Below are 24,685 nucleotides of genomic sequence, written 5' to 3'. Positions count from 1 at the left end.
ATCTGCCAGTCCTGTCCAGTAATGGAAATAGACTTTGAGATCTCAGAACAAAAAGAGAAAAAGTAAATTCTTACAACGTTCTTTCCTTAGAGATCTTATCTACAAACCTTAATTAAGTTTTTCTTGCATTCTTGAGAACATAAAGTTAAAAAAAACTTCATCAAAACACAATTATTTTTCACAGTTCTGAAGGCAGGCAGATGCTCATGAGAGCCATATGTATGTGTACAACTTGCTGCAAGTGAATTTGGATGTGCAAAAAAAATAAAAAAATCACATGTATTGAAGAAGAATGCAAAATTGTTTTGTATTCTCATAGTTGCTTTCCTTTAAAATTCAACTGCCATGTAAACAAAACATTAGCAGCAACTAAACCTACCAGGATCTGAGCTGCACACCACCGCTTGTGTGAACAGAGCCCAGTTTAGCAAGCCATGAAAAGCATTATTTTCTATTCAAATAGCTGCCCCCAAAACACACTAGTTTGGAGTCTTTGAAAGAACTCAGTTAAAAACATATGAACCACAGATTTTTAGATGAAGGAAAATTCATTGCTTTAAAAATACCCATTTTGTCTGCAGTATAAGTTTTGTCACAGCTACAAGTAACTAGGGAGCACAGGTGAATGCAGCAACCACCCACAGTCAACAGCTCAAGATGTTCACCCGTTTCCTCTCCCCCTATACTCAGCAATTTGAAAAGTTGCCATTATTTTTGAGGTAGCTTCCTCAGATGCAAAATCTTATGATGGTACAATAACTGGGATTTTTAAAAGCAAAACCAGTTTCTTACAGATTCAATCATCTGTAAGTATTTTGTGCTGGATCTTCACTTATGTAAAAACTCCTCACATTTCCCCAGCAAGTAGGTCTAATAGGAATACAACTACAATTATTCCCATTCCAAGTACAAATAATTTTCAATTATGTACACAAACTAGATATTTAATCAATGCTTGAATATGAAGGATCACCTTACTGTTTTGTTCAAAGTGTGTCCTACCTATACAAAGCATTGGCAACTCTGCATCACCATACAATAAACAAATTTGAAGCTTTTTTCCTACTTCAGTGATGTGGAGTTGTACCATATGTGAAATAATAACTGACTCCATTCATTTATATTTTTGGTATATAAGTATTGAAATCCTTTGCCTTTTAAGAATTCCAGTATTGAAAGACAAAATCTATATTAGACCTGTGCAGCTGGAAATAAATTTCCTTTTATTTCCAAGATGCCATGTAATTATCTGAAATAAGAATCTACCGATCAGATTGGGAGATAGTATTTCAATATAAGGACTTTCAAAGATGAACATTAACTTCAACATCTGAAGATTTGGTTTTCTCTCCCACATAAATTTTAAATGATTTTTAATAGAATATTTCTACTTTACAAGTTTTTGCAATGTCTTTGGAATATTTAATTTTAAAATGATTTTTAATGAAATGAAAAGGGCGGACAGCTATATCACTTTATCGGAACAGGCTGTTTGTCCTTTTAACTTTCAGGTGCCAATCCCTGCAGATAATCTTCATATTGAATTGAACTGGGTAGAGTGATAGAGAAGCCAATGATTTCCTCGACATCCTTGCATTTTCATTTTTCAGCTTAATGAGTAAAACTCTAAGTTCTCACATTTTTTTATTTAAATGAAATATCAGAAAAGAGAAGACCACTGAAAGTCACGTACCTGCCTTCTAGTTTTCAAGAGAGGATGCTGTGCAACAAGTGACCGTGAAAGCAAGCATAGACCTCTCAGCCACAGCATTCCCCTACTGTTCATGCGGTGCAGTTTTCCCATACATCAGTAAGGTTATCCCCACTAGTCACTGTTACTTTTCTTTTTTAACACCCATGTTAACAATAGACTTTAAAAAACTGTGAGTGCTGGTCATCCGAAGTGCTTTTAGTTCACCCAGGTGTTTGTGAAGTCTTGTTCCTAATTCACAGCTGTACCTTGTATATCAGCAGTCAATAAATGAAGCTTGAGGACAAAGCTTGCATCCCAGTACACATACAAGAAACACATATCAAAATAATTCCTCACTCCTGCCCCTACTCCAAAATCTTTGCACCGATGCTTCTTAAACCACCATTTCTAAAGCAGTTCTGACACTGCAGCTACATAGGTGCCTGACTTTTAAGCAGTACAGGCAGGGTACTCCACCTCTCCCAGTGAAAGAAAGAAAGAAACAAAAATCAAAGGAGATCTTTTACTGCCATAGTATCATTTCTTTGGCATCTATTAGGAGACTTAATGCGATACAGTCTTGTTCTATTGTACTGTTTGCTAAAACACTTCCTGCACCATGACAGCTCACCTTAAGAAACCTCTTCACTCCCTTCCCCCAATTTTGTTTCTAGGGATAAAACTTTCCAGAGTTTTCTTTCAGTCCAAATTTACATGTTTTCTCAGTGCAGAAGAGTACCAAATAATCCAGGAGAGCAACAGTCATTGGTTTTCTATTCGCATTACCATGAAAAAGAGCTACAGACCTAACAGTCGCTGTTGCTGACTGTAAATTAGTATGCAGAAGGGACATGCATGTACACCTCCCAGGCCTCTGCTTCCCAATATCTAGTATGAGTTTCAGGTGTGTGGACATCATTATGGATGACAGCATATTCTAGTTACGAGAGGCTATGCACAGGACACACAATGCAAGGGAGGAGGGAACCAAGAAGATAAAACGAGTCTTTTTCTGCTGTTGTCTTTCATATGATACCAGCAAAGCTTAATAACCCCTAACGGCAAAGGGGACCACCTGGTGCCATGTAAACACATGTTGGTGACCAGAGTAAAATCTATCCTATCACACCTCATTTCTATAGCAAAATTCATCAATGGGAGTTAACATGCTGCTTGTGGTTACACTAAAAACATTACTCTTGTAGCATGCTAAGCAACACTTAAAAATACTGAGCTCCACTCATGAAACAAATGGAAGTCACAGAAGACACTCAGCAGTCCTGGAGTTGCTTTGTCACCTTAAGAGGCAGACCTCATATGAATACAGAGGCTGTACTATTCTTTAGACCTGGCCCTTCCAATACATTGGCAGAAGGGTATAATGCGGCACAAAATGCCACTACCTGTAGATCACCTATGTCGTGGCTACAGCTCCTAGTATAATTCAGCTGACACTTTTGATGTGAACTAAAAATAATTTAAAAATCTACTCTGCCTTTAAAAGTTTCAGATTGCATGTGCAGGAAGGAAAAGATATTTTCCAGAGTAAACTGAAGCAGCAAAAAGCAATCTTATTGGGAGTTTTCTGAAAAAGCTGAATTACCGTAGAAGTGACAGTGAAAGAAATTACTTTTAGTCCTCCCACTCTCCTCTAATGCAGCTCTCCTTCATCAATCCTAGACCAGTTTAATGTTGGCCTACTTCAGATGACAGGCTTAGACTGAAACTTACCTTATGAATTTTTGTTTATTCCCATTTCTTTCCAAGTGCTTCAAGCCAAATATCAGAAGGTAAGAAAAATAACGCATTGTCTTGACTATGCAAACAATATAATGTATAATTATGACAGACCTAAATATAGGGAAGAACCCACCTTAGGAGACAAAATGTGAACCTATACAATTCCCACACAGATTTCTAATACCTTTTAAGTTATTCTCCCTTGATAGCAGTAAGTTTAAAGGTTTTTTCAAGTCAAAATTCGCAAGAGGGGATTACAGGTGAGAAGGAAGAATGAAATAATGAGAAAAATGGGCAAAACAGGGAAATTGAGGATCACAGCCTGGTGAGATCTTGGTATTCTATAATTCTGGACTAAATTTGAATAATTCAAAATGCGTAGGCTGTATCTCCAAACATGTTGTTCTCAGGGATTTGTCAATTGTTTGCCTGAAGAAAAACTGCGTTCATCTGCGTAGTCCAGAACTATGAAAGTGTTTCAGATAGAAATGGAAAAAAATCATTTTTGTGGACAAAAAGAAACAGTGAAACGTTTCTTGGAGGAGTTTTTAACTGCAGCTGGCATTTCTGAGATCAAGCCTGGTGGCAGCCACCTTGCTGAAAAGTGATGCAGTTTTTGTTACTAGTCATCCAGGCAGTAAATTTGCAAGATAAGGTCTCTCTCTGATTTAATATTGATTTAACCACTTCACTGGGAATGCACAATATTTATAAATACAATTCATTTGCTTAACAGCTCAAAAATAATTTTTTTACTATTACTAAAGCAAATAGCTTGGCAGCATAGAGCCCACAATGTTGAGAAAACTTGAAATTGATTATTGAGAACAATAATGCTTTTTGAAGATTAATTATTGAAATGTACTTTATAAACAACTACACACACAGAGAAAAGCCATAAACCACCATTATTCTATGTCCTGAACTTGATAACTCTACTAAATGATGTTTCTGGGGGGAGTTGAGAGCTGGACTGGGAGTCTGCTGCTACTCCGTATGTGAAGAGAGACTTGGATGAGAAGGCTCTGTCCTTCTCCTACAGGAGGGACACTACAAGAATCACAGCTTGCAGTTTCTATTTGTGATAACTACAGCTGCCAGGGAAATCCCAAAGACTACGTTCTTATTATAGACAAAACTCAATTTGTCACCAACGCTTAACATCAAGGCTACCCTACCATTCTCACTTTAAGAACATATCTCAGTTGCGAATAACTGTCAGATTTCAATCATTTAAGCTGCAATAGTCTCTGCTAGAGGTCTGCGGTGAGCTGAATTTCTGTGTAAGGAGTTTTAGCCAGATTTTTTTTCAGATAATTTTGAGAACTATGAAAAATATGTTAATTGTGACTGTTTTGCTGAGGAACTCTAATACTGTCAAACTTGAAAACAAGGATCTTGAGTATGCTTGGAAAATGAAGGTGAAGAAATAAATAGGATGGGTTATCTGGGGACAGATTTTGATTTTGCTTTTTCTTGCAAAAATTCTGTCCACATTCAGTGAATTATTGGCCTTTGGAAAAAAACACAAAGGACTGGGAGTTGGCTGCAGTTTAGCCTTTCGCTTGCTAGAACAGTCACATCAATTATGCTGTACATCTGCAATTTCCATTTGCACAAATATAAAGTGTAGAGTTCTGTTGCAAACAGTTTAGATCAATGTACATCTTATGTTTTCTTTGTGAAAGGGACATTTAATAGAGAGTGGGTGTAAGGGGAGTAGTTTGCATTAACAAAGAGGCAAAGGCATTTTATATTTCAGCTATTTTTGCCACGAGAAACAAAACCTAAAGTTTGACTGAGCTCTGTTATCTTTACAAAACTCTGCAAAGCAGAGCTCTTCAAAGGCAGAATCTTTCAGGGCATTAGCTATTGCTATTGTTCTGTTAAAAACTTTCTTGATAATATAAAATCTCTCCTGTTTTCAGTTGGAAATGTTCAATGCAGCATAGGACAAAAAAAATACTTTACAGTCAATAAAGCCTGTACCTATTGCTACCAGCTGCGAAATAAATGCAGCTTGGAAGTTGTTGGAAAATCTCTCATCATTAATTTTTCTTCCTTTCTTTTCATTTTTCACCCATACTTTTCCATTCTGCCTTGAACTGTGCAGAGTGCATTCATTTCCATAACATATAAGCTGGCATGTCATAACCTGAGTTTGTAATACTACATTGTGTGCTAAAGTTAACACCCATTGACCACAGCAGGCATGACATGTATTCTTCAACAGGAGAATACAACCCTTTGAATTGGTAATGCCTTCCAAATAAGCTTGTAAATCAGTGGCTGAATTCCCTAGCCTTGCAAATATTGGCAGATTGCAGGGGATTGAGAGTAGGGAAGGAACTGAGCATGAGGCAGGGCTGGCAGCCAGATTCTACAAGGTCTGGACAAGTTCAAGAGCCAGCTATGGCTTTTATTCACCACACCACCTGTTTCTCCCCTAGCATTCTGTTTTTATTAAAATATAGTGGATTTTTAAAAAAATGTATATATGAAAAGAGACATTCAGATACTTTGTTTCACACATGAAACATTTCTTCAGGTCTTACTTCCTAAAGAGAGAGCACTGCATCTAGGTATTATTACTACCATTACTATTAATACTGTGACAATACTCCAAATATATTAGGTAGTTACAGGAATTGTTTTTTCGGTTCACTGGAAGTAGCACGATTGGAAGGGAACCTTTTTTTTTTTTACTAAAGTGATTATAAAGCTTCCATCAAATCCAAAAGATCAAGCAACTTTTTTTTAAATAAAATAGTAAAAGTCATGTGTAGCGGGGGTTTTCATTGTCAAGATATTCTCACATATTAGTTTTCTAAAAATAAACATGAAGTAAATGAGAAGAAAAACCACTTCAAAAAAGACATTTTAAACATTTAAAAATATTGAAATATTTAGAAATGTACATATTTTCTTCTATTTACCATAAAATAATTTAGTGGAGCCATTGTAAATTCATGGAAATGTTGGTATTCATGAATCTTAAAATTTCAAATATTAGATAAATTTTTGATGTCTATCCTCCTACCATACAATTGAAAGAGGAGACATTTTCATATGCCTACTCCAACAGCATTAGAACTCTTCTGAGTTTATAGCTGGCTTATTCTTTTAGCTGAACACGAGTCCTTTATCTGTCAAACACTGTGCTTAAGGGCCAAACCAAACATATCCTATCTCTGTCTATACTGAAAATCTCCTTGTGTATCCTCCGTTACCAGGTTCCCACAGTATTCTCTCTCTTCAGGTACTGTTCCGTGTCTGGCTCCGGTGTGGCTCTCAGCAATAGATTATAAAGCACTTTTCTGTATGCCACTGGTGTACTTACCATGGACATGCTTTGGCTTCCTTTCTCCCATTATTTCTACAGCCTTCCTTGTCTTTCTCTGGATGATTTTGAGGAGAAGGACTGTTTTACTCTTTGAGAAATACTAATGTCTTGTATAAATATATATCTTCAATACTAGACTTTTTAATAGTGATATCTTTTGGAACTGTTAAGTATCTGTCTATATTTGTGAAGTCTTTCAAGTTGTTACATCCATATATTAAGATGGAAGAAACACTTGAGTTGAAGCTTTAGTTTGGTCTTTAGGTTTTGCATTAGATTTTTTTGTCAGCTTTCTTAAACCTGCCCAATGGTCCAGGACTCAGATCAACAAATATTGGTCCTGGAAGCTCCTTAGTAAGTTTTTTAAAAACGTTTGGGTGAAATTTTTTTGTATTTGCCGATTTGAAAATGTCTGACCTTAGTAGCTGCCATTTAACATCCTCTTGAGTTGCTCTTGACATGGAAAGTATTTAATTTGCTTTTTCACAAAACCAGAAGAGAAATATTTATTGCCTTTCTGGCATAACTATTTTGAATGGTATCACCTTCACCTAATGCACCATTATCATTAAGGTTTCTTAGCTCCTAACAAAGTTCTCAAAGCCCTCCTTCCTGTTCTCAACTCTGACTCACCTCTGTGTACACTTCCTCCCCATGTAATTTTTCCTGAAGTTTGTAGCTTCTAACTCTTTGGGGCAACCAGTGTTCCTTTATCTTTCCATCTGCTCTATATACGCATTTAAGATGCTTCAGCATGGGCAGCCTGAGACTTGAAACATACATCATTCAGATTAAATTCCCCTATTTTATCTCACATTTTCCCTTACGCATTACAGATATGCACTAGAGGAGCCAATCATTCTCTACTCCAGTGTGATTTGGTGGTCTACAGCAGACATGGACTCCCATCTCATTTTGTGCCCCAGCCATTAGCACACTGTCCCACAAGAAATCGAGATCAATCCTTTCCAAGTTCTCAATGCCTCCGAAATACCTAATGCCATTTTGACATAGTGACACTCTTCTTCCCCTTTTGCCCACCTTGTGCATCTGTCTTTCAGTACTTCGTAGTGTCATATGTTCCTACTAGATTTCAGTAACACCACGAAGACCAAATCTATATTCATGAGTAATTCCAACTGTTCTTGTTTATTAGTCAGATTTCTGGCACTGGTCTATAGTCAATTAAAGAATGTATTCACTTTGTCATTTGGTGCCCTGATTAATTTTTTTTTCCCTTAATGTCTTCCTTCTGAACTAAATAATCACTTACTGTCTCCCATTTGTTGTTGTTAGTGTAATGATCCCCTGACTAATCTCATTACACTTGCTCCCTGGAAGATTGTTTCCTTTCAGCTGGGTGGGAAGCACTGCCCTCATTGCCCTCCCAGAAGGGAAGCAATGATCCACAAAAGAAAGCTGTCTTCATTTACTTCTCCGCTTTATGTGACAGGAAGAATATCTGAGATGATCTTTCTTCTTCAGGATTATTTCAAATCACTCCTAGTCATCTGAAATCTGTAAAGTAGTTTGATAAGCTGCATCTTATATATACTTATAGGTCCTTATCGACAACTCTGAAAGCCAGCTAACCTGAGGGTATATGCACAACCTTGTGCAGGTAGATGTAGGCTCTCTCCAGCCTCCTACCAAGGAGGCCAGGCATGAGCCAGCTCCAGTCTGAAAGAGATTACCATGCTACCTTGTCACTCTTGGTTACTGCTGGCCAGTAATGACCTCCAAGTTATATTTCATATCTTGCAAATTCCCTCTGCAAATCCTCTATTTGCTACTGCTGTGCATCTGTTTGGATGTGCCTTTGGCGCTTGACTTGCATACTAAGGCTCATTGCTCAGCTCTGTTTCCTCATTAATAGGAAGAGATTACCCATGCTGAGATTTCAAATGCTGGGGCTAATCAAGGACCAGTGGCACTGCCACTAAGCCCTCATCAAGTTGCAGCCCAGTGTACCCATCTCATAAATGTGGTCAGAGGGCCTTGATACATAAGCTGATGGACAAATAGAAATATCCAAAAGATGGCCCATACGACTACTCACAAACTAATTTGCTTGAAACGCAGGATCCTCAGTCATGTTCTTTGAAACCCTCCTCTCTGGAGCTAGAAAATGCTCTAGCACCAAGGAAAGGGCTAGTGCTACCCAGTGCAAAGCATTTCAGCCTACTACAGTGTTGGCTCACTGCTGGGCTAGCAACCTACAGAGTGTTAAGTTTGAGTCTCTGCTACTTCTATTGTCAAATTATTTTTCTATCTGTCTTCAAATACCAAGCCTGCCCAGCTTGCTGTCTCAACTGCAACGGCTTCATTCTAGTGACAGAGGACTAATCACTTGGCCACAGACTCCCTTGTAAAACTCTGCCAAGATACAGCAGGAACTGCCATAGACATCCTTGATTAAAATTTTGTTTGAAAATTAGTCTATCTGCAAAAGTCTGTCAGACACAGCTACTCACTACATGCTTCCAATCACTTGTTTATGCAGAGCCCCCCTTGTTCTCCCTGCATCTAATTTATACAACAGTAGTTAGAGGGTCTATAAATCTGAAAAATAATTCATGACAATAGCACTACTAAGGGCAAATCAAGGAGGGCAGCCAGATACAATAGCCCTTTAGGTAAATGGGAGTTGTTCCTGTAAAGGTCAGCTTTAACTCTGTCTTAATCCTCAGGTACTGAATACAGGCTTTCTATAATGTTCACCATTTCCATTTTGAGAACAAATGGGTCAGAGTCTCTTTTAAATCACTCCTAAGCTGTGACTAGACTGTGCAGGATTCAGCCTCAGAATAATCTAGATAGAACTGCACTTTGTCTGCTACTACCTTTTAAAGCTGCTGCTTTTTTATAGCTGTAAAACCACTCTGTAAAACAAACCCCTATTCATCCCAAACATAATGATCAGGTTTGCGGAGAAGAAAGCAGAGAATGAAAACACAGAAAAATTGTTTCATGGGAGAAGCAATAGCAAGTCAAAACCAAAATCCAATGGACTTTGTTTAAGGCTACATTAAACAGAAATTCAAGCCTCTGATTAAAAATGAGAACAATACAATGATGAACATTTTTACTTACTTTTTCTCCTCAGGAATTTTTAGATAAAACTCAAACATTTAAATATATATTGAAAGTATAAAAAAGGGTCTAATAACTGCATTCCAGAAGAAAGGGATCTAATGTGATAATGGAAAGTCTAACCTCTTTCCAGCTGAGCTGAGATTCCAATTTTCTGCATCACTTGCAATGATAATGTTACACAAACAGTGTTCAATCATTAAATTAATTCCCATTAAATCAATGTCCTTAAAGGCCAAACAGTCCTTTAATAATTACCTGATTAAAATGATGTTAGCATAACATATTAGTTATAGCATGTTTATAATTCCCTTTCCAACAATAAATCATTTCTTTCCACCCATCTTGCTGAAAAGGCGACAATGAGGCAGAAGTTGGGAAGGGAACTATGCCATATCACCACATAGCAAATGGCGGTGGTCTAGCTTCTCCTGGTAGAGGTGATACTTCAAGAACATATATTAATCAGATTTGCATTTCTATGATGTAGTATTTACAGTGTGAATATTCAAGAGCTATAGGAATTAACTCCTGGCTTTTAAGCCTTGACCCCCCAAATAAATGACTTCTTTCAGATATTATCAACTTTGCAGTGGTCAAATTCCATCTTTCTGTGGAATTAGGAAAATATGATGTTTTCAACTGAAAATCAAAGTGCATCACAGATAAAAGAAAATGTTACAAATACTAGTGTGCAGTAATTTAATGCCAATACATTGTAGTGACTTGTGCAACAGAAGTACACAGAGATAGGGGATAGATAGACTTTACAGTGCTTCTAAAAGTTCTGGAAGATGTATCATAAAAGTATATTTCATTTTTCTCTTCTGTTGTCATTACAAAAGAAGAGTAATGACTGCAGCTAAAGTTTGAAAATAGAGGTGTCTACCTGCATTTGCTGAAGTTACTGGGAGCTCTTAGATGAAGCATTACTAGACTTATACTACACATACCCAGATGTTGAAATATCATGCAAGTCTTGATATTTGAAAGTAAATCTTTTGATTGCTATAACTATGACCAGACTGGAACTGTGATGCTTGCTGCCCACCTCTAATGAATAAGTTGGCCAAAATCTCTCGTATTAATGCTGCTGAAATGCACTGTTTTATCAGAAGACTTAGCAGGATTTCAAATTTAATTTTGGGGTTACCAAATACAGTACCAGTCAATTACATAATCATAAATAATTGTGCAATAAGCCTACCAATTTTACCAACAGCTGTTTGCTCAAAAGAAGCTCTGACCAGATAATCTTTTGTTGCCACTTTTACAACATAGGACAATAATTTTACATTATATAATTATAAACATAAACACACGCGGAGGCAAACACAGACAAGAGCTCAACGTGCATGTGTAACAAACACAAGGAGCTTCTGGGGATCCTATTCTATAGGGCTGTGATGTCTGCTATTAAGATTGCACCTGACTGCATGCCTGTATAAAGGCACTATTTGCAGCCATTCTGAATGCATCAAAATGATACATGCTAGCTATTATTTTAGAAAATATTGTCACCGGATCTTAACAAATAACCTTGCACACTGGCAACCTTCTGATTAGATGTCAAGAGATGCTGAGACCCAATCTCCCTATTACTAATGGCTGGATACAAATGCTCTGCAGCCTCAAACAATCAACCACAATTATCATCTATGGTACATATTCATGAGTGGCTAAGAAGCTAACTGTCACATACAGTTTGCATAGTGGTGGCCTTTCCTTAGACTACTGACAGTGTGGTACGTAGTACCTTCCCGGATGGCAAAAAGAACTGTGCACAATGGACTGAAAACGGGCCATCTGTACATACAATTAACATTAAACTGAACAATGTCATTAACGAGGTATTAAAGTGCTACTTTAGCTAAGAGCCTGTCAGGGAGGACATTACGAACACGAGGGAGAAAGAGTCCCCTTTGGCTGAAACTGAGCAACTATAAACCAAGCAAAACAAAAGACAATGCAGTGAGATCGTAAGGACAAACAATAATTCCAGTAAAGCCTCTGAGTCTTTTGACAGGTACTTTTCTCCATCGTTTTTTTTTTTTACCTCTACACAGCTCTGTGACTTCAGACTTTGGGGGTGAAGAGAATTTTTAAAAAAGATCACATACTGAAAGATAGTTTTTTGCTTGAACTTTCACAGTATTATGAAATGATTTATAAATGTGTTCTTGCAAGATTTCCAAGCATCCATCATCACAGAGTGGCAGCTGACCACTTCAGAGGCAAGTGAATCACAGACACCTTGGATACATTAGTTCAGTTTTCACGTCACTAATTCTAGTTATCCTTTAATTTTCAGAGTGCTTCTCTGCAGTGAACTCCTATCCTTATGGAGTTCAATTATCACTAATGCAGGAGCTCTAATTATGTTCCTAAATAACACATTTTAAAATTTAGACTGAAATTCCACTTCAGGTACATCCTGTAATGTTGTTATCACAGTGATCTCTAAAACTCAGATGACCTAAAGTAATACTTTGAATAGAGCGAAGAAGAAAACTCTCATCCTTTTAAGTTTCACTGAGAATAACACTATAATGTCATTTATTGATGAAAATCACTAATACAAATGCTTATGTTTGAAAGTTGAATAATCTGGATTTTACTGAAAATCAGCTATCATCCTGCTTAAGATCACGACTCAGATTTGTCAGAAGTGAAAAGCGACTTCAAAGATGACTTTACTGGATAGCGAGGATTTTCCTCTTTGGGGATAAATATAGAAATGAAAGAAGCTATTGTAAGAACAGAATACATGCTTATACCTAAAAATATTCTATTAGCAACTACATCTAGGCATGAACAACGAACTCTCCCACTCAACAGATTTTTTATCACCATTCCTTAACAGCCTGTTTGCAGAAGATTTTCTGTCTTTCCCCTTCACTGTTATCTTTACTCTATCCTAGTGTAGGGGAAGCAGATTCTTTAGTCAAAACCACATGTATTCCTTCATCTCAGTTTTTGTCTGGTAGATGAGGTATCGCACATTTTTAACCCAACACCATCTCACTAACTTCAAAAGCACTGAAAATATAAAGTTCTATTTTATGATCTCTCCATCCCCTATTGACACTGGAAGAATAAAAATTAAGCAGCAGGAGGTTTCTACACCGGAATGCTGCTGTAGTGAAGGCAATCCCCTTAATTTGCATGCTGGGAAGCTGTCTAAATAAAAAATACAAATAAAAAACCCAACAGCTCTCATTTTCCCATATTTGCTGAGAGTGGACCTTCATCTCAGCAATCAGGGAAAGCAACAGGTTGGTTAACTTAATCAAAAGATTAATTTGGTATCATTATTTCCTTCCTTTCAATATTAATTTTGGCCTACTCCTTTTATACACATTTAAGTATTAGAATAGGTCTGAGGAAAAAAATCTCAGCAGCTGAAGAAGGGAGACTTTCCTGTCAGCAGCTTCAAAACCTCTTTGCCATGCCCACCTTTACAGTCTGCAGGCAATTTTCCTGGCACCTACCCACCAGTTGGTGCTATGAAGAGCCGCATGGGTGGATACAGCTATGGCACAGCTGTGGCAGAGGAGGCACTCCCCACCGACCAGAAAAGCAATGGAAAAGTCCCACAGGTTCCCCTCTAAATGTGTGTTCATTTGGTGCCTTGAATATCCTCTGCTGAAAAAGGCTGATCAGTTTGTAGATGAAATTGCTGTCATCCAAGCAGAGGGACAGTATTTCTAATAAAGCTAAAACTCATTTCTCACTTCCTCCCTACCTTAAACAGCCAAAATTGCCAAGTTACATGTAAGCTTCTGTGCAGAAAAATCAAATAGCAGGACAAGTAAGGCTTACCTCTTCAGCCTCTAAACATCTTTGCAGATAAAATTGTGGGTTACAGTCCTCCTCCATGCAAGAAACATTCAGTTCCTAGATAAATTGTTTTTCCTTGTTTCCTCAATTAAATATATATTATACACAGGTGAACTCTGAAAAGTCAAAACTGATTACTTCATCTCAATCTAACTTATCCATTCTTTACCCAAATATAGTATAAAGTCATATTAGAAATCATAACAATTAAAGAAACAGTTCTGAGTAAAATATTCACCTTAAGGATGCTTCTGAAAGAACACAGAAAGATGGATAGATGCCACAGACATCCAATTCTACTTTCCCTTTTGCCTCATTTGGTCTTAATCGGCATTTATACCTTAACCAGACAGACATTACCTTCTCACAGTCAATTAATCAGCTCTGGAGCTAGTCCTAGGGGAATGAAGGTGTTTTTTGGGTTTTCACACCGCCATTCATTCTCCACCTCCTCATAGAAGGTGTGTCAGACACAACATCTCTAAATATACTGCCTAATGTTCCCAGTGCTATTACTCAAGCAAGCAGGTGCACACAAGATATAGAAACCCATTATTTTAGATGCCTCTGAGGACTGCCTGAGTCTTAACTTCAATTTAGGGGAAAATCCAACCATATCCCCTGGCAGTTTAACGCAAGTGATACCACATTGCTGCAAACAAATGCCCACACTACTGAACATTTTACTTGGAGCATGGTTATTCCTTGGAATTACATTTTCAAAAAGAGACAGTCAAATAAACCTCTGAAAGTGTTATGCACATAAAACTACATTAAATGTTTGCAAATGTGTACTGTATACATGACAATAATTCTCAGTATGTGTTGTCAGTTCCAGTGATCACTTGTAGTTTCCAAACACATTTGAGACATAGGACACAATTGCCAAAAGTTAGTTATTTTTTGAAGCTGTCAAGAGGGCTGGCCAAATCATTGAGACATACGGAAAAGGAGCACGGGTACCAGAGCGCTGCAGTACCTCTTTCAGAGAGATGACTTTATGAAGGTACATATATATACTAATACGTAAGCCTAGATTTAATATAATAAAATGAGAATTTGGGAGTTTCATGTTTTAAGGTGGAACTATAATGTCACAAATATCCTGCTAGCGTATAGAAATATACCTGCTGGCTAGAAAAACGTGGATACTTGTTTGTTTCTTAATGTGCTTGGTATCTGACTTTCATTTTCCCAGCTTAGTGCTGTACATTTTAGGCTCAGCAAGTCTGTTCCCCTTGTTACAGGGATCTGTCAAGACCTGGCATTAGTTTGAAGAGCAATTAAAATTGTTAATTAATGAGACTGGCATTTAAGTTTTGCTTTCTATCAGAAGACATAAACCATGTTTTTATGAAAGAAGATAGGTAATATTTCCATTTTACAACTGAGAACTGATATACAAGATATTAAATGAAGTTTCTATGGTCAGCCAGCAGATCAGATGCAGAGTCCAAACTAAGAACTAGGTCTTAGTCCTAAAGCCTTTATACTGGATCTTTTTTGATATACTAAACTTAAAAAATAATTGGGTTTCACTACTAAATATCGCATGTGAAGAAAGAATTGATTTCTAGCACTTTTTTTCAAAATGCTTTTAGAGTTTTCCCCTGAATATTAAATACATAGAGATTGGTGTACAGTTAATTAAGAGAAAATGTCACTAAGAAAATACGTTGTTACAGCATAATGGTTTCCTGCTGATAGGGATATGCCGAGAGTGAGATAAGCAAGATGGAGTAATTTATTAAGCAACAGCACACTCCAGGCAGTGCATTTCAGGAGGATTATATCACGCCTTGGGTGGTAATACAAGGAACAAGACTGAGAAGTCTGAGCAGCTTTAACCATCCGAGAAGTATTATAATGACTTAGAAGTGCCAAGGCTTGGAGTCTATTTTATTGCTCTTCTGAAATCTAATTTAAACAAGGCAAACAGTAAGATTTGCTCATTTACTGGGCATTATGAACATAATTGGCCATTACTGACACCACTGATGACCAATCAACACCTCCAGTTGTGACCAGCATTTTAAACTAACCAAAATATAAGGGGATAAAATAATGGCCCACCAGTGATGCTTTCACATCATTCATTTCATAACTTTGCTAGGTTAAGCAAGAGTATTAAGATCTCTGAAGAAAATAATACTTTTGCGGGTAATACTTCAAGCACCCATTATCCTATGGTCAAACCCTATTTATAAAACTACAATGAATGTTTGTTTTGTCGCAATCACTGAAAAGTGATTAAATCTTGAATGACTCAGCCATTTTAAAGATATTTCCTGTTATAGCAAAAAAAAAAAAAAAAAAAAAATCATCTGCCCGGTTCTCCTTCTTACAGACATTTCCAAGTGAAACAGAGTCTTGCATCTTTACCTGCATATCCTAAAATCCTGCCACCCCAGGTCAGAAATACCTCCTCTTACCGAAAAATTCAAAGTAAAATGAACAGAGTGGGATAACAGAGAGACAAAGTCTTTCTATTGTGCCTTTTATATTAAATACAAAACATTGTAACTTTTTATATTACTTCATTATTTTGTCTACATTCAGTGGAATTCTATTAAACTAAGTAAGCTTATCACTTTATTCTGAAGCAAAATTTGAGAGGCTTCTCTCAAAATAAAATCCTCTAGAACATTCCTCTGCGAGTTCTTGGTAGAAATTATGCAGCATTTCACCTGTCTCAAAAAACGATCTATTATACAAAAAGGGTTGGGAATAACTCTAAATCCTGAACTTCTGTTTCTTAAATCATTGGTTTTCTCTAGTAATGGTGAGAGCAGAGTGCTCTCTAGAGTATTTCATAACAAGAGCCCATAAAGTAGTAGGAAGCTAATAGAAAACCTTCAGGAGATTAAACTAGGTTCTTAGCAAGTATAAACAGACATTGTGCCATTGCAGTGAGTTGACTCAGTTAATCTTGATGAAGTTTTTAGTAAAGTTTTTAGCAAACCCAATTTCTTCTCTGAGACAGTTCTTTGGTCCCTGTTTATATGGCAGGTTTCCAACATTGGCATGTTCTAATGACGGCAAAATTTGAGGGAATAGCAACAATACCAGGGCTGAAGAGAAAGAAAAATGCAGTTGTATAGAATAGCACGAAAGTTGAGCAAAGACTATATAATATAGCATTATAATATATCACTCAGACTGGTTGAGGTAGGAGGTGACCTCTGAAGGTCATTTTATCCAAACACCCCCTTCCCAAGCAGGGCCACCTAGAGCCAGTTGCCTAGGACAGTGTCCAGATGGCTTTTGAATATCTCCCAGGATAGACTCCACAACCTCCCTGGGCAACCTGCGCCACTGCTCAGTCAGCTGGGTGACCCTCAGAATGCACCGGTGCATGGGGTTGTTCCTCCCCAGGGGCAGGACTTTGCACTTCTCTTTGTTGAATATATACTAATAGTGGCCTGGGGAGGAACCAAGTCAATGGGGAAGCGCAGGAGCAGCAGGACCAGTGGGGTCATGAGTGATACCCAAGAAGAAAGGTACAGCAATGGTGACCACCAGCTGCAGTGTAAGGTAGGCAGAGAGCAAAACCTGTGAGGAGTGCATTGAGAAGCCAAGGGAAAATATGGAGGGAGAGAGAGAGGAAACCCACTGAAAAGGAAACCTTAACAACTTTTTCTGTCCAACTGGCAAAGCTAATTTTGAAAAGAAGCAAAATACAGAGCTTTTGCCACTTAGTTTTCCAAGATGAGCAAAAGAACAAATGAGGAAAGAACAAAGCAAAAGAACAAATGAGGAACAAAATGAGCAACAAAATGAGGAACAAAATGAGCAAAAGAACAAATGAGGAACAAATGAGGACAAGAACAAATTCAGAAGCCATGACACTAAATTTCAACATAACTGAAATCCTCCACAGTCCGAAGCTACGAATTTGCTTCATCTTTAGACATAAATAAACAACTCAGAGATAATAGATGTGTGTTACAGAATCTTGTGCCTGGATGAGTCGTTCAGAGTCAGAAGCATTTGTTTTTAATATAATCCACAGCACTGCATGGCCAAGATCACTGAAAAGTCCCTGCCTTCTTAGTCGTCATGGTATATTGCAGACTCAGTGGGTATACTGGATAGTAAGACAAAGCATTGCAATGCACTGGCCATCATTTTTTGTTTAAATGAAGGGCTTGAGTACAGAATAAAAAAAAATCCACTGCACAGTTTATACACTTTTATATTAATCAAGCCTCCCCAGTTACATTGCGGCTCTATCCTCAAAATTGTCTCTTCTAATAAAAAATCACATCTATCTTAAGATTACAAAAATAACATATATAAATACATACATACTGATCTCTATAATGAATGAACATAAAATTAAAAGGGCAACTGAGAGAAAATATACCTCTATATTCCAAGAGTCTCAAAATGGTACCTAGACTGGTCACTCCCACATGGGGAAAAAAGAAATTGAAAGCCAAGTTCAAGACCTAAGTTTAAATGATGTAAGAAGCAGTGACATTAAGTTTCAGTCTACCTTTAAGGAAACAATTAAAAATACTTAAATTTTGCTACCGAGTATGACGGGAATCATAGAGCTGCCTTAAAAACTATTGGACTGGTCTGCGTTGACTCTAGTCTACAGAAAATGACACAGTATTTTTTTCTGATGTTTCAAAAATTGCAAAAGGTTAAAACTTGTTAATAGAATTTGAGCAGAACATCAGAGTCAAGGCTGAAAGTAAATACAAAGTGATACAGTGGACCAAAGCTACCTGCTAAAATCTGCAGTTTTTATCTATTTCAGAAGAAACAAGCAAAGTAAGTCCTTTCTGTTTTAATCAAAATAGGTTATGAGTTTCCTTAAAGTGTGACTTGTATTTTTGCACCAAAGGCCTCTTTGTCTTCAGAGCCATGGCAGGTCTGGAGCCAGCCTGCGTGTTTGCAAATCTTTCCTCTAGCTAGGGGAAAGAAAGAGAAGAAGATGCCAGAACGCGCTTGCTAGCCCCAAAGAATCCAGCACTGTCAAAGCACTAGCAATCCTTGGTTCACGCTGCTTTGTTTCTCTCAGTGCAGGATATAAAAGCATCTTTGGCTGTATGTTTTGATAACAGAAATGAGTACCTTGTCATGTTTTAAATCAGCAGCTGAAAGACTTCTTAAGTGAACGTGACAGTATTTGAAATGTCCTATGCTGCCACACTTAAGATACGCCAATCACAATTAATAGCAACAGATTTGCTATTCCAAAACAAATAAAACCTGCAGAGTTTTCCTGCTGAATGAAGAGCTGATGAGTGAAAACAGAAGCAAAATTACCACAATAGCCAGTTAGCCTGTCAATGCAAATTACTTTCATTTGTCTGTATTCACAAGGGTTAGTAAACAATAACGCTTCAGCTAATATAGTTTTTGTTATATTCAAATTGAATGTGAAATACAGGCTGACATTATAAATGGATCTCTTTTGCACTGGATTTCTGAGGTCTTCTGAGTCTTTATGTTTAAATTGGTCTGTGAGTTTCATATATTTTGGTATCAACCCTATTAAATTTGTGTCTTTTTTCTTTCTAGCAAATAAAGGACTGTCCTCTTGTTGTTTGAAGGAGAGATGTATCTATAGCTTCACCTCACTCAGTAGGAACCAAGTGAACATTTTATATTATTCTAGTGGATTCTGAAGAGTTGTGCTGAAAATCCACTTGGTAGGGTGGTAAACCTCTCTCTCTGTAAATAAATGCCTCCCACCTTCCAAGTTCCAAGAATTTCTTTTTCTGAAGTCCCACAACAATTTTGGTGTTCCCAGTTACCATGTCCCACCATCAGGTTTTACTAATACTGAGTTGCACCTCATGACCCTCTTACCATGGGGAGTGGATGCAGATCTCCTTGAGCAAATTCATTTTCTTTGCCCTTTCCAGTAAATTCTGCTTTTTTGTCATCTGGTCCCACTTATTTTCATCTAATTTCTTCCTTATCTTCATGCTTAATTCAAGGCTTCCCTCTAAGCCCCCCTCAAGCACTCCTTTTTACTGACCGGCCAGGAAAACCTTTTCTTTGTAAGCTAACTGAGCATGTATTGAAGGGCTCCCTTGCGGGATACTACTCTGGACCTATGACTTAGGAGACTTCAGGACGCTGGGCAACACAGGATTACTTGGATGGACATAAGGCAAACAATTCAATAATTAATGAGATTGAAGTGTGTGATTAAACTAGCTTTGCCTCCTTTAAACCTTTGCCAGTCAGTCTCCTATAAAGCTTTTAGGGACTAATGATGCTGGGAGTACAGCAGGGATGCTAAGGGTAATACCAAGCAGTAAACCTATGTAAAATTACTCGCATTCATGCAGTAAAGAAACTAATTCACAAGTTTTAACCTAAGAAGCAGACAGATGTAATGAGTCTAGTTCTGTTACAGATCAATTGCTCTCCCACCGTTGGATTCCCTAAACAGTTACACTCGGAACAGTTTGGACAGAAAGAAAACTTTATAAACCCATCCACATACATTCAAAAAACTTTTGTAGCTCTCAGCTTGCTCTGAAGTCTTTGGTTTTCTTTAAAAAAAATCCACAACAAACATGAAACAATCTTTTCAGCTTTCCTCAGCTGGCCATCACTGCTCAATGCAAATGATAATTTTAAAACTAATGTCTCTAGGTCGATGTGTTTAAAATCATACCTTTTGTGGAAATTCTCAACTTCAGCTTTTCTTCTTTTTTTGCATGGTGGTGTTAATTTAGCTTTTTTCCCTTCTAGGAGTTTCATGCTTGATTTTCATGCACACCTTTAGCTTTTATAGAAGTCATCTGATTGTTTCTAACAGGGAATAATCTAATTTCTAAATTACATGTTGCCGGTGTTACATAAATATGATGCTTTTAACTACAGCGTTCCATCCAAATTCATGTTAAAATCCAAAAAACTATCTGGGAGTTTTGAGGCTGCAGTGGCCATGGCTTTTTGTAGAGCGGATGCTCCGTGCAATTACAAATAGGTGTACCTGCAGCGCCAGTAGCGACTGATGAAAAATTACATGGATATGCCAGAAGGTATTTGTTCTGGTTTGTTGTCAAGTGTTATTATCTAAATCTTCTTTGTTCTCATATGAAGCTGTGTTTTCTTATTCCACTTTGCATTACAACACTAATTTGTAGACCAGAATTTTAAGTAGTATATACCAAGCCAATATCTGTAGTCCCTGATGTCTTTAGGATGCATGGTTAAAGCTCTGCCGGAAGAGGTAGGCTGTGAAGGACTTGGGAATATAAACAGAATTGGGCAATAGCCTGGGCTACACCAGATGCTAGAGGGGATTGAGAAACCATCCAGGAAGGCCAGAGAAGGTTGAGTCTAAACATTATATAGGAATACTGAGATAAATCAGAAGAGGGAGGAAAGAACATCAGATACAATAAGACCATTTAGCACTGGTGACTAGTCTAAACTTAGTTGAAAACCCAAATCCCAACGTTTTCTGTCTGACTGCATAAGAACATAGCACTCACATTAACTATGAATAATTCTCCAGCAGATGATGAGAAATACCTTTTTTTTCCAGAGAAAAATCATCTTTCTCTAACTAGACAACTACAAATCAAAACAAGCTAGCATGTAGTGCTCCGAACTTCTCACAGTTCCCACACTGGGCAGCCAAGTGTCTTAGAAACCTTATAGCACAAGGCTTTCCAGTGCTCCCAGTCCCTCATGGGCTGTGGGAGGGATGCAGGGAAGAGGAAGGTCTCTATAGCAACGTGGAGGATATGTAGGTTTTCTCTAGGAGGCAGTCTCCCTCTGTCTCTTACCTTGTTGCACAAAGGATCCATACACAAACCACATGGAGTTGTAGAGGGTTGTGGAGGTCATGGATCCCATCTGAAGGCGTGGGGGGTTGAGCCAGTTCAAGAGGTAGACCAGTAGCCCTACTAAAAGCACAGTGCCAGCTATGCATGCCCACAGGGAGAGGTCAAATGGTGCCAAGCAGGCAAACATGTCCACTGTCTTCTCTGCCTTTCGAAGCAGCACGCCCACTGAGTAGTCCATGTAACGTGTCGTGAAGTCCACCACATTTTCCCTGTCGGGGGTGATGGTTAGGGCAGAGATCCCTATATCAGCTCTCTGAGGAAAGAGGGAGAGAGAACAACATGCATAAGTAGGAGCTACAGAAAAGATCTTCGTTCCTCTGTGATTTACAGCAGCAAAACTTATGGAGAAACAGATGCCAAGGCCAAAGTCTTAAGCATCATACATGTGAACGCAGAAATGTGACTAAAGGTTGAACAGCATAGCTGTACCACGTGTCTTACTTTCTGTAAGCAAACCTCACTTGGTGGACTCAGGCACATTAGGTCTCCACATTGTTATTTTCCAAGGAATCAAAATACTTCAAATACAGATAATAGCTGAAGGAAATCTACTTCTGGTCTTTTCGCTCAGCCTGGCTTACTGAAGCCATCATTGTCATTGTGGCAAAAGGCAGGCCTTGTGTATAGCATTTCCAATCAGAGGAAATGAGTTGCCTGACAGAGCCACATGATATCTGACATTTTGATGGCATGATGATCATGACAAAGGGCTACTGCATGATAAAGGGCATCTCATATATCCTGGGATTTTGGGGGCACTTGAAATTCTGAAAACCATCGATTTTGGCTGCAGAGTCTGGAGTGCAGAAGAGCAGATATTCCATGCAGTTCCTTTACTATTTATTCCTCTATATCCTCCTGCTAAACGATTCCTCTCTGTGCCAACCTGTCCTGCAGCTACCTTGGACTTGCTTTGTGCCATTTACATTTTTTGTAATTTAAGAACCCATTTCAGATGAGAAGAGGATGAATAACATTCCTACATCTAATCGTTGTATTTCACAGCATGTCTGAGTATTAGGTCTCCAGAGACACCAGGCACAACTACAGCAGCTGCTATTTTACTTTTCACACGTACAATTAGAACTGCAGTGAAAACAAGAAAGGGTATTTAAAGCAGACACATTAACACCATTTAAAAAAGCCCAAATACTGAACAAAAATACTATCAATTCTAGATATTTTAATAAGAAAAAGAGTACTTAAAATACTTTAAGCTGCTACTAGTTTGATTTAATCCATTCTGTTCTGCCTAAAGCAGCGTGTGGTCCTTTGGAAAGGGGTGAGGAGAGCACAAAGGCTTGAAAGTCTCAGTACTGTGTCAAATTTTATTAACTCTCTTGAATTTCTTTCTTCTTGCCCAAAGAAAGCAGAGATTACTAGCTCCTTAGAAATGCGATGTGAAATATTAAGTGGGAAGATATGGCAGCTGAAACTGATTAGAATCAAATTTGCAAATCATCTGGGATCTTTTAATACCATCTGCAAAACACTCTGCAGCCCATGGTACAAACATACTTTTAATCACAGCGCACTTCAGAGTGGTTTAAATGATGTTCCTTTAACTTTATATTAATTGTTCACTGGCTTGAGAAAGTGGCGGAAGATAGCTGGAGGCTGATGATTTGGACAAAAAAGTGTTTAAAAATATTGATTTGCTTAAAAGCCATGAATTAGAGCTTCAGCTTTAATTTGTGGGTTAGATTCTCTAGTGTCTTAAGTGAAGCTGTGTTGATGTGCACAGCTGAAAGCATGGAGCATGGCTTCATGAATTCACTTCATGTCCCTTCCTAACAATTTTTGTGAGTGCTGATTTAACTGCCCTTTGCCCATGGGCAGCAGCAAACTCAGTCAGTAATCCAAGTAAAAATTTCATCAGAATTGTCCATGGAAACATTCAGATCATCTGAGTCTCTATCCTCTGATTATAAACCTTCTGGTCAACAAGTAACTCAAGTGATTCACAGTATCTGCTAATGGTTAAGTCCTAGTTTCAGTGAGCAAGTTGCAAAGCCATCATCATTTGAACTGTTTTCCACAATTGTGAATATAAATGTATTTTGAAAATAATTTACGGATTTAAAAGTCCAATGCTCTATAACAATAGTTGTCAAACAGGAAAATATGGTTATATTTAATGAATAAGGGCTGTTTTTGGTTTTGGTTTTTTTTTTTTTTTTTTTTTTTTCCTGAATGTGTATCAAAAAGTGAAGTAGGAATTCAGGGTTAAAGGAGGACACATGGAAACAAGAAGTCCTAGACTTAGCCTCTGCTGTTTAACTTTAGCTGTGTTATTAATTATAAGCATGTTACTAAAATACTTCCCTACCACACTAGATTATTGTGAGGTGATAATTCAAGTTGTATTTGCAAGATGTTTAAAGATTCTCCACTGAAAAGCAAGATACATAAGTAAAGATACTTTTACCAAATAATAGATTACTCTAGGACTGAATGACTAACAGAGTTTTTTTTCTGCTTTTTTCCCCCCTTTTTTTAAAAAGAAACATATTTCTCCATGAAACACACTGAAGGGCATTGCATGAAAAAGCACAGTATGTGGTGTTTGTGGAAATACTGCTTCTATTTTACATCTCTGGGGAGCAGTCTCTCTAAATTCCCCGGCATTATGGTTCCACTCTGGTTGTCAGCCAGCTATGACAGAGGAACAATGTTGTCCTAGTGGAAATGTTGCATTTCCTTTGTCATACTGCAGCAGCAATCATGATATAATTATGTCTTGTGATTAAATAGTGGTAGTAAAGTAAAAAATAGAAAGGAGAGAGATAAGACCTGACCTCTCAGTACTCCTGTGTTTAGCTGTTGATAAAAAAAAGGTTACACTGAAATATAACAACTCATATTCTCAACTTACTAAATCGAATCATAAACACCAATCTACCAGAAAACTATATGTTTAGCACAAAACCAAACTTAAGGTTAACTTAATAGTTGATCTACTGATGGTGAGCATTCTTAATTACATACAGATTCTGTCAACTTGTATCAAAATCGGAAGATGAAAAAAATTAAATGCTTGTCATTAACATGTCAAATTGGATCAGAGAAGACATCAGTTTGAAGAAGTCAAGGTTCACTTAGTGCTTCTGAGATAAAAAGGCAAATGCATGCAATTATGTCAATATT

The 24,685-nt window shown here is 37.6% G+C and overlaps 1 protein-coding gene across 2 annotated transcripts in view; it reads right to left on the bottom strand.

Annotated features, from left to right (window-relative positions):
• The window catches only part of GRID2 (glutamate ionotropic receptor delta type subunit 2), a 735,317-nt gene that overhangs the window by 106,489 nt on the left and 604,143 nt on the right, over nucleotides 1-24,685 (bottom strand). For both annotated transcript variants that reach the window (XM_075499270.1, XM_075499271.1), the window contains one exon: nucleotides 21,479-21,791. In XM_075499270.1, coding sequence (XP_075355385.1) covers nucleotides 21,479-21,791 — 313 coding nt within the window. The remainder of the gene's footprint in view (nucleotides 1-21,478; nucleotides 21,792-24,685) is intronic.

Source organism: Mycteria americana, chromosome 4 (genome assembly GCF_035582795.1).
Source record: "Mycteria americana isolate JAX WOST 10 ecotype Jacksonville Zoo and Gardens chromosome 4, USCA_MyAme_1.0, whole genome shotgun sequence".
Taxonomy (NCBI): domain Eukaryota; kingdom Metazoa; phylum Chordata; class Aves; order Ciconiiformes; family Ciconiidae; genus Mycteria; species Mycteria americana.
This window is presented reverse-complemented; position numbering and strand designations above follow the sequence as displayed.